Source organism: Onychomys torridus, chromosome 10 (assembly GCF_903995425.1).
Source record: "Onychomys torridus chromosome 10, mOncTor1.1, whole genome shotgun sequence".
Taxonomy (NCBI): domain Eukaryota; kingdom Metazoa; phylum Chordata; class Mammalia; order Rodentia; family Cricetidae; genus Onychomys; species Onychomys torridus.
In genome coordinates this window covers 31,503,149-31,514,184 of record NC_050452.1, presented here as the reverse complement: position 1 = coordinate 31,514,184, position 11,036 = coordinate 31,503,149, and the positions used below count along the sequence as shown (strand labels likewise).

Here is an 11,036-nt window from a genome sequence, read left to right as displayed (position 1 = left end):
TCAACAGGCAATTTAATTTCTTTATTTCTTTTTTCACAAGCTTTGAATTCAGAAATAAGAGCCACCAACAAGTCAGTTATTAAGTAAAAATGGAAGTGAATACAAAGGAAAACTGTACAAAACTTTAAAAATCTGACTGCCCCGCTGACCTTCTTAGAGGGACAGGGACTCAGGCAGCCTGGGCAGAGCTGTTACCCCACCATCCTCAGGCTTGAGAGGTGTGTCAGGACACCATTTTCTGGGTGTGAGCCTGGCTGGGCCCAAAGCCCAAGGCTGGCTGGAAGAACACACAGACCAGAAAGACACCATGGCCAGGTACAGGGAGCGGGTTGCTGACGCAGGACGTGGGTGATGAAGCTCTGTGACCAGGTGGAAGGCTTCCCTGTCATTCTGCATATTCACAGGTCTCAGTCAGGGTGGGGTTGGGGATGACACCCTTCTAGTGAAGACTCTGAGGGCAGAGCCTTCATTTTTAAGAGTTTGGGAGTCTCCCCTGGGGGCTAAGGTCTTGGCATCGTGTCGGTCCTCGGCGATGTCCATCAGCCGCGCTCAGACTTGCATACGTAACTTACTAACATGCATCCTATCCTAGAACAGCTACAGGGCGCAAAGGAACCATCACTCAGAGGGTCGTGAAGGAGTGGAGGGGATGGTATAGGACGATGCTACACCTGGGGATCACTAGGAAGGGAAAATGGAGACACCATGCTCTGAGGTGGAGTCGGTGTGAACACACACTGTGGGCAAGGAAGTTCCAGGCAAACACACCACACTAGTACCACTTCTTCCTAAACAGTGAGGGAAAGAGCATCAACTCAATCTCCCCTCCATCAGTACCAACTAAAACTGTGGGCTTCGAAAACACAGACAGGAAAAGGAATGGACATTTTCCCAGAACCCTTCACTCTTGCGTATCTGGCTCATCTGAGGTCAACCGAGGCTGGTGATGTTGGAACGGCCACCAGGGGGAGCCACGATGCGGTGGCCTGTACGCCTTGGATTGTTGTCATCTATCTGGGCACCTGAAAGAGACAGAAGTGTGTGGAATAAGACCTGTTTCCATCACCTTGGTGTACTCCCCACCTTTGTGGGTATTACACCCCATGTTAAAATGCTCAGCATACCAACCCACCTTCAAGACCCTGTCCAGGTTCACTCAGGGAAGCCCCCCTGACCTGTAGACCTGCCTGACCTCTCCTGGGTACCTGCAAGTCTTGGGGTTCCCCTCCTAGATCTCTGACCCCTGCAGAGTTTGGCCTCACTTAGTGAGTTCCTACTGTGTGTAGCAGACTTGGTGCACAGGTTTGTTCTGAGAACACACAATACCATGATGGATACAGCTCAGAGATAAGAGAGCTGAGGCTCAGACTGAGTGCCCTAAGGAAAAAGACATTAGACTTGAGAAGAGAGGACCCAAGCCCACACTGGCTTGTCCCCAAAGCCCACCCTTCTCTGCACAGTGTCCTGTGCCTGGGTGTGAACTAACCAACTTCCCTTCTGACCCTGACCTTACCAGGTCTGTCTAGGTGAGCCTGCCTTAGAGTGCAGATCTGGTTCTCCTAGACGTTGGCAGCTCTCTGTCCTCCTGGTAACTCAGGACTTCACCCACCACTTCCCTCATTTCCCTTCCTGGCCCACTGCACCATGCTTGCCCAGTGACTATACCATGAAAACACCCGTCAGACTGACACACGGCACCTATGTCTGGTGGCACTGTCCTGCCTTTGAAGTGGACAAGGGTGAACTGGATAGCCATGCGGGGAGACCAGCTATGTCGCTGGCAGCAATAGTGACACTTAGTAAATGTCCGTGAAGCCCCGAGGGCAGCGCCATGGGCCTCAGAGGGAATGGAGGGCCCTAACACAGGCTTGTTATTACACGGCTATCTTTGTTCTAAAGATGTTTCTATCCACCTCTAATGACAGATCTACAGTATTTCATTGCCTGATGGCACTAGAAAGCCAGTCTGCAGTGGCTGTGAGATGCCACTGTCTCCAAGGCTCCTCACAGCATGGAGGACAGCTCTCTCGGCACTCCAGACAAGATGCTGGGGTTGTGCTTGGGGTCTCTGTGCAATATCAACAGCCGCCTTTAATACCAGAATTGCACTCAGATAACTATTCCAGGAAAGGATTGTGGAAAGTGAGGTGTCCTGGGACCCCCTGACCCAGTACTCACTGCACTCTCCCTGCAGGGTACCTCTCACCTTACAATTTAAACTGAAATTTCACCCTTCTCTCAGCCCCTGCCTCCCTCTCTGTCGCTAGCACATGCCTTTGCTGGGATGACCCACTGACCTACTTTAGCCCACTGACTGTTTTTACAGAGCTCGTGAGCTCATGCTTATGTTTTAAATGGTTGCATCTTAGGAAGCCATTGAATGCAACATCACAGCCTTTGAACTGTGGAATTCAGCAGGCTTCTCAGCTCTTTAGAAGCTGTCCAGCTGTGCACCACTCATCAGCAAATCCCTAGAACCCTGCACCGACTCAAACAACTGGGATCACAATGTTCCCAGTGTGTGTGTGTGTGTGTGTGTGTGTGTGTGTGTGTACACACACGTACACGCACACACACGAGTGCCCTCCTGTGGCCATCTGGTAGAGTTGCATGTACATGTAATCCTAGTTCTTTGAAACTGAATTTTAGGAAACTTAAGTCAATACCAGAAACACACCACCACCATAAAGTCCCAATTGTGCTTCCTAAGCCTGGAGTTGAGGAGGATGGCCAAGAGCCAGGCACAGAGCATGAACCCAGCAAATGACAGGGCCCCTGCTCCATACCCATCCCTGGACTCCACACTTAGCTTCATGGTATGAGAGTGGTAACATCCCCTGGCACACTTAAGCCCAGGGCTGACTAGTGCCGAGTCAAAAATCAACATGCTGTGCTGCACCCTAGAAACACCTGCCTATGCTGTGCCTCAGGGCACAGCAGAGAATGTGCCCTTGACCTTCTGGCCTTCTCTACCTATGCCTAAGGCCGTGGGCCCCTTTCCACAGGAGCCTGGCTGCCATGAGACTACCTGATAAGCTGAAGTTGGACTGGTGGAGGTTCCTGATGGGAGGGGGTTGGTGTTTGGAAGGTGAAGATTTGGCAGAAGGAGCAGGAGCTGCATGTTTGGGTGTAGCTGGCACCTCGTACACCGGGCCATCGTACATTCCCCTGGAAACACCATGCAACCCGGAAACCTAAAAAGAAAGAGGGAGGGGTCAGGTTAACACATGTCTGTGCCTCTGTCCTGCCAACAGAGCGGATCTGAGGCCATCAAGCTGTACATCACACATATGCTCGCACAAGCCACACTTGTGTACACACAGACATGTGCCACAGTGCAATATGGATGTACATTCACACACATGCATATGCTCCATAGATGGACACATCTGTTCGTATACATGCACATAGAGCTTCATGATGAAGGACCTCAAGTCATTTCCACACACTTTTCTTTCAACTTCCTCCTCTGTAAATCTTAAGACCCAGACTACAGCATTCAAGGGCCAGTCTTCCTGTCTTTACAAAATTACACAGGGAGATGAGCAACTGGGGCACATGACTGGTTAAAGGAGGGAGTGAGGGAGGGAGAGACAGGGAGGGCAGAGGAGACCAGGAGCCCCTCAGTGATGACCTCAAGAGGACAGGCTACCACCATCCTGAGGCAGAGAAGCTGGCAGCCATAGAATTGAAAGGAGGCCCACACAGCCCAGAGCTAAGAAGGGACCCATGGAGCCCCTGGGAGATCCTGCACAGCCCAGAGAACCTCACCAAGGACCAGGAGAGACGGCCTCAGAGAACAGCATTCATCCAGGGAAGCATACAAGGTCCTCTAGGGGTTCGGGGTGGCAAGAGACCATATCCTGACCCCAGATCCAGGCACCTCCTCCAAAGCTGGCAGGCTCAGCTTTGGACCACTTGAAGGGCCCCCATTGACCCTGTACCACTCTCCTGACCCACGGCCCTGCTCCCTGACCACCAAGACCTCTGGTGATCTGAGCCCCCTCCTCAGGCTCTGCCACCCTGCTTCTCATCCCTTTCTTCGGTCACTGCCCTTTCCTTGGGCTAAGAGTGGCCGCAGGTCTGTACCCCGCTCCCAGCCTGGCTCCTGCCCACTACCCAGGTACAAGGGCAAGGAACCTGCCCTCCCCTTATGTAAACTGATGCCTTAGCATTGGGCCAGGTTCTCCACGGGCCTCAGTTGCAGACCAGGTGAAAGGTCTACAGCCCAGCAAGGGATGCTGCTGGCCCTCGGTATGGAGTGGGCATCCCAGCCATTCTGGTACCCAAGACCCCAGGCCCACTCTGACCCTCCCCAAACTTAGTCTTCCCACCTGATGTACAGTGCCTGTGACATGTGTCTATCTCGTGCTGCCCTGTGGCAGAGGTACAGGGACAGCTGACAGATGAAGACAACTCTGTGGGGCCTAGAGCTGGGGGAGAAGGTGTCTGACTTTCCTGTTTAAATCAGTAGTTCTGCTAGTGAAGTACGAGAGTGGGAGCACACGCATGAACACACACCCACTCATACAAATGTGCATGCACACGTATATACACCCCAGTATGCAAAGCACACACACACACATACACACACACACACACACACACACACACACACATACACACACACACACACACACACACATGCAGACATGTTCAGTACATGCAAAAAACACACACACGCATGCACAGCGCACTTAATGGGCACACACTCACACATATGCATACATGTATAATAATATACACAATGGATAAGTGAACACATACATACATGGGTATACAATACATAATGGGCACACACAAATATGAGCAATGAACAGATGGACACACATGCATGCATGCACAGTACACTCAGTAGGTTCATGTGCATGTGTGTTCAATACATGTGATAGATTCAGATGTATAGACCACAAATTATGGATTCATACTACATATAAGGAACAGAGACAGACAGGCAACATACACAGCTGACCCTTCTGACACACTGGGCTCATGTGAGTAACAAGTTGCTATGGTGACAGGGAGGACAGCCACAGGAAGGAGTCTCCCTCCTCTGAGTCAGACAAGGACAGCGCCTGCTCTATGCTTGGCTGGGGCCTTCCGAGGTTAAGCCTCAAGATCTTGGAGAAGGTAGGCACATATCTGGCAGGAGGGATGAGAGGGCTAGGCAGGTCAGTGGGGAGGCAGCCCTCAGGGATGCTAGGCTGTACATTCTCACTGTGACATCTGGGTAACTGGGGAAGTCTTTGCTGGCCCTGAGAATCAGGTTCTAATCTGGGAGACAAGGCCCATGACCCTCCAGTGGGCCTTGTGAAGATCCTCCAAGCTCATGCAGGACTTGTGGACACCTCTCCTACACACAGGTGTATACAACACAACCTGCAAGAGCTGCAACCTCCTTCATTTCGTCTGATGACCTGGGCTTCAGATCCAAGCCCACTTCTCAGACAAACAAACATGTTCATCAGCTCTGCACAGGACCGAGCCCAGTTCCCCTAAGAAGCAGTTGGCACAGCACAAGGACCCTCCTCCACTCAGGCGCTCACCTTGCTCCTGATCCTGACACGCTGGTAGAGGTGTTCTGGGAACGGCTTCCGAGGGATGAAGCGGCCCATGCCCTTGCTGACGCTGATGTTTCCATCTTCAAAAACAATCTTGCCCTGGCTGATGACCACCAGAGGTGAGCCGTGGCACTCCATGCCCTCAAAGATGTTGTATTCCACAGTCTGTGAATGCAAAAAGCCCAGATTTACTTCTGTATCACACCCAACACTTCCCTTGCATCAGTATAACACACATAATGTGATGCTCTGTTACAAGCATTTCCCAGTGACGACTTCTTCTCTGTGTAATAGTCCACCATGTATAGCAGACAATGAACAGCACTTGCTGGTACTGACAGTTAACACCCACCCTGGGCATCTGGAAAAGGAGTACTCTCCTCTGTGAATAAGCACTATGGATGTTCTGGCTGTAATGCACATTTCTGTGAGATTATCTTTTGCAAGGGAGAGCTTCCTAAACTAAAATCCAAGGTCAAAGGACATGGGCTTCCCTAAAACACTTGCAGTGCACCAGCAAATAACATCCTAAGTACTGAGCCCATCCTGCACTGCTGGGTGGAAGGAACATTGCACACTTACAGTCTGAGCACAGGGTAAGGTCATGCTGTCACTGTCTCAACAACTGAAAAGGCAACAGGCCTGTGAGGTGGCTCAGTGCATAGCGGTACTGGCTGACAAGCCTAATGACCTGAGTTTGAGCTTTGGGACTGATCTGGTAGAAGGAAAGAACTGACTTCCTCAATATGTTCTCTGACCTCCATATCCCCATAAAAAAAAAAAAGAAAGAAAGAAAGTCAGCAGAGGATCATGTTCAGCTGCTGAATCCTGCTGCTCTCCCAGAGGACCAACACCCTACTCACAGCAGTGTAACTCCAGCTCCAGGGGATCCAACTCCCTCTTCTGGCCAGGTAATGCATTCATGTGCATAAACACACAGTTAAATACACAAATAGTTAAAAAATAAACTCTTAAAAATAATAAAGAAGACAACCTCTAAAAACGTGCGTTTGGTTTGTGGCACTTGAAGAGGTACTCAGTCCCATTAGCCAGCTGCCACCCTCCAGTGGCTTTTCACCTATTCTTTTTAATTGTGCTGATCATTTATCAATTATCACAACAGTAGGTCACACGTGGTTGAAAACCATCGGAGTGGTATGAAAGGGATCTGGAAGAAAAGCTTCTCTTATTACCTCCAACGGAGCTGAGTGCCTTCCTACTTCTAACTGTCCCCACACAAGTGCTGTCTACACATCCTGGGAGTCTTTATTCTACCCCTTACCTCAGAGATCCTCAGCATGAGTTCAAGTGTGAGAACCCTTGAAAATTCACAAGCTGCTGATCTGAGTCCCGTCATGCACTTGGGCTACCACTGATATACCCACTTCCCAACATCAAACAAATGTCCCATTGGTGTGATGCTTTTGCTAAAACATACTGTGCGTGCCGTCTGCATGTGTGGTCATGTGATCTCCATCACCCGAAGAGGTAACACTAGATTCCAGCTCTGGCAACACGGTGAGTCTCCCTGTTGCTGTCACAGTATCCTAGGGGCACACATTACACCCTGGAGCCTGTCTCAGCCCCTAGCCTTCTCGATGCCGTGACCTGCAGCCGGTAGTGAGAGCCGGTCTCTTCCCCCAGGCAACACAGGCAAAACCCTTACTGTGTATTGTTTCTGCACTCCACTCAATTTATTAGTCTCAGTAGTTTCTCACCTTGCAAAGAACCTACCCTTCCTCTGGGAACTGGCAGATCCCCAAACCCAATTCTTTCCCTGAACTTGATATCTCATACCATGTTTTGTTTTTGGTTTTTGTTCAGCTATACAGTCAATTTTGGCTACTTTTTTCTGTAGCCTGCTCACAAACAGGACAACCATTCCCCCTGCAGATTCCAAATTTTGTGCTGTGAGTTTCATTCAAAGCTGTCATTTTAAAAAGGTATGCTGGGGACTGGAGGGATGGCTAAGGGGTAAGAGCACAGGCCATTATTCCAGGGAACACATTGGCCAGGAATAGATGTGTCTGCTCTGTGTGCAGAAAGAGGGGCAGAGAGAGGAGAGCATGCTCACAAGACCATAACCACAGCCTGGCTTAGCCTGCTCAAAGCACCTTCTTGGAATCTCTCCAATAGAAGTGTGAGTGGCTGATGCAGCCACGTGGCAGATTTGGGAAAACCCTGCATCATTTTTAACCAGAAACTTCTGAAATGACCCAAAGGAACAATCGCCCACCCAAACTAAGAGTATCATGGATGAACTGGCACTTACTGATTTATGGCTTTTGGCTGTTATGGTCTTCATCTTATCTGGGTCCCAGATGACTACATCAGCATCAGAGCCCACAGCAATCCGACCTTTCCTTGGGTACAAGTTGAAGATCTTGGCTGCGTTGGTGCTGGTGACGGCGACGAACTGATTCTCGTCCATCTTGCCAGTAGCCTGCAATCAAGACCCAAACATTGAAGAGAAGGAGAGATGGTCACAGACCTGGACCTTCCAGTGGGATCCTCACAGATGGAAACCAGGCTCTGTTGAAGGGCCTGGCCTGATCAGAGCAGGGATCAAAGGAACTGCAGAGGCCTGCTGCACATGAGCCACTGGGATGAGTCAGTGGTTCTAGGCCCACCTTTTATAAAAAGTAAAACCTTGGCCCAGGAGATAGCTCAGTCAGTAAAGTGTTTGACACACAGGCAGGAGGACCCAAGTTCAATGTCCACTGATGTAAAAAGCAAGGCAAAGCAACACACACCTGTAATTTTAGCACCGGGGAAGTAAGGACAGGAGGATCCTTGGGACTCAGTGACCAGCCAGTCTCATACCTACTTGGTGAGTTCTAGGCCAGAGAGCGACTCTGTCTTAAAAAATTTTAGATGGGAGGAGCTGGAGAGATGACTAAATGGTTAAGAACTCTGACTGTTCTTCCAAAGGACCCAGATCCCATTCCCAGCACCTACATATCAGCTCACAACCATTGACCGTTTCAATTCCAGGGTCTCCAGGACCTTCTCCTGGCCTCCAAGGGCACCAGGCACACATGTGGTACACAGACATGCATGCAGCCAAAAGACCCACAACACAAACAGTAATAATTAAAAATAAATAAGCAAATAAGGTGGGGACTGGCAAGATGATGCAGCAGGTAAAGATGCCTCCCACCAAACCTGATGACATGAGTTCACTTCCTGGTAGAAGGCGAAAACTGACTCCTACAGGCTGTCTCTGAATTTCACACAATGCACCGAGGCACATGTACACCCAAAAACATGCACACACGAGGATAGACACCCACAATTTACAGAGCCATTTCTGATGAGCTGAAGCACCCTTCTATCTACCGGCCACTTCCCATCCTTCATTCAAGGACTATGACATCAGAAGGCAAGAAGGACTTTACAGCCTGGGACTAGTTTCCCAAAAGTCCTCTGTTCCCATCTCTACTTTCAGGTAAGAGAGAGATGGGCCAGGCAGGGTACATCTAGAATCTTCCATGCAAGAGGTGGGATGAACTTACCACTGCCTTGTCCCAGACAACGGTCATCCGCTCCTCTATGCCGTTGACGCCCTCAGGGATCAGAGTAAAGTTGTCCTTGCCCACAGCTTTCTGGGCGGTACTATAGGTACAGTGGCCACTACCTGTGACCTGCAAGTCTCCACTGGCAAGAGCAGAAAGAAGGCAGAGTCACACTCATTGTGAACAGCAGTCCCTGGCATGGGTCACCCAGCCCAGAAGTGGTACTTCAAGCCCCAGTTCTATGGAAAATTCTGAAGGAGGCATCAGGGATCTTATCTCAATATTTTTTCTCTAGTGTTTGGAATTGAACTCATGGTGTATCACATGCTAAGCAAGTACCCTACCAGTGAGCTATGTTCCCACCCCTGTTGCAATAGACAATAATACAGTCAGTCAGCCTGTCAACTCAAAGCCTGCTGGTCCATGCCTATGTCCTATATGTCAGGAGCCTCCCATCTTCAACCTAAGCCTGACATCTCTACATGTCACAGGAGAGTCACACACACTGATATGTCTCTCTTAGAGTGAGGTTACCAGCCTATGGCAGCTGGGGCTTCTGCACTGGGCTCACAGAACAAATTCTACTGTAGGTAATAGCTGAGTGACACAGATCTCTGGGTTTGTCATTTGGTCCCTTGAGAGTTGGGAAGCAAGGACCATTGGATGCATCCAGAACCTGAACCTGGAGACTAGTATCAGTGAAGACAGGGGCTATGACTCGGTGCTTGTAAATGCAGGCTGAGGCTGTCCTCTACATTATAGTATTAGGATATGTAAGTCACTTAGATCCCAGACGTGTGCCTAAGAAATGTCCTGCTTAGGACTGTCTGTACTTAGATGTTTAGCAAACCCACACCACATACATGCTGTGTGTCTGGAAGGATATGAAGCCATGGTGATCGTCAACAGACCGTGGCATGGTGGGTGTAAAAACAAGACCACAGCAGGTTGGACAGGAGTGTTACAGGCGAGCTGAGCTGCCATTTTAAATCTGATGACCAGAAGATACCTCTCTGAGAAGAAAGCTTCCAGCAAAGGTCTGGAAGCAGCAAATACCAACCAAAAGACGCATGAGAGAGTACTAGGCAGGGGGTAGAGTGCAAAGGCCCTGAGACACGGTGCTTTCTTGGGGCAGGGCAGGGGGTGTCACTGTCAGCCCAAGACTGTTAAGCTGGGCAGAGAGAGCCAAGGGCAGAAGCGAGGTAAAGTCAGCCTGGAGAAAGACCAGGTGAAAGTCTGGTCAAGGAGTGAGGTCCAGGTCTTGCTCTGCCCTCTGGACTCCACTTTGGGAGGAGAAATCATGGGGGTGTTCCCTTTGGTCCCACTGATATTTACAGTGCCTAAGCACAAACAGTGGATAGGGATGGCATCTTGGAAACAGATGGCATCCGTGGAGGCAAGAGGCACCAGCACACTGAGCCAGAGTGGCCATGACCAAGGGTGCAAGACATCATCAATTTCTGTGGACTATAATCATGTTCTGAGTTGGCTAAGACTGTGGGACAGCAGATCCTGGGGAGATGTGAACTCTTTTTGTAGTTTGAAGAGGTGTCAGACTTTCACAAGCTCTGGGCTTAGGCACTGAGTCAGCACTTGAATTCACCAGCAAATAGTGTCTGCGTCGTGTTGGGAGAGAGATTTCCACATGGTGCACATCCCGGAGTCTCCTTGTTCACACACACAGTTCCTTATATTGGGAAATCCTGTCTTATCCCCAAGTCCAACCCCAACTCGTCTCCTCCATGGAGCCCCAGCCATCTACCTTTTCCAGGACAGCCTGTCCTCCTTAGCTTACTGTGTGGTCTTGCAAAGCCCTCTTCTCTCATGCTGACTACGGAAGGGATTGCAGGGCTGTGCTCTACTATGTGAAGAATATTGTGCTTTACCAGTGACGGTGGCTGCTTTTCAGATGAACTTTCATCTGTACTGAGCCGCAACGAGCCCTGTGCAAGCAGGCATT

General features: G+C 50.0%; 1 protein-coding gene across 2 annotated transcripts in view; it reads right to left on the bottom strand.

The window, feature by feature from the left end:
- The window catches only part of Crmp1 (collapsin response mediator protein 1), a 54,543-nt gene continuing 43,507 nt past the window's right edge, over positions 1-11,036 (bottom strand). For both annotated transcript variants that reach the window (XM_036200561.1, XM_036200562.1), the window contains exons 10-14: positions 9,077-9,218; positions 7,834-8,004; positions 5,547-5,726; positions 3,029-3,194; positions 1-1,022 (exon numbers count right to left, since the gene is read on the bottom strand). In XM_036200561.1, coding sequence (XP_036056454.1) covers positions 931-1,022; positions 3,029-3,194; positions 5,547-5,726; positions 7,834-8,004; positions 9,077-9,218 — 751 coding nt within the window. In that variant the 3' untranslated portion in view covers positions 1-930. The remainder of the gene's footprint in view (positions 1,023-3,028; positions 3,195-5,546; positions 5,727-7,833; positions 8,005-9,076; positions 9,219-11,036) is intronic.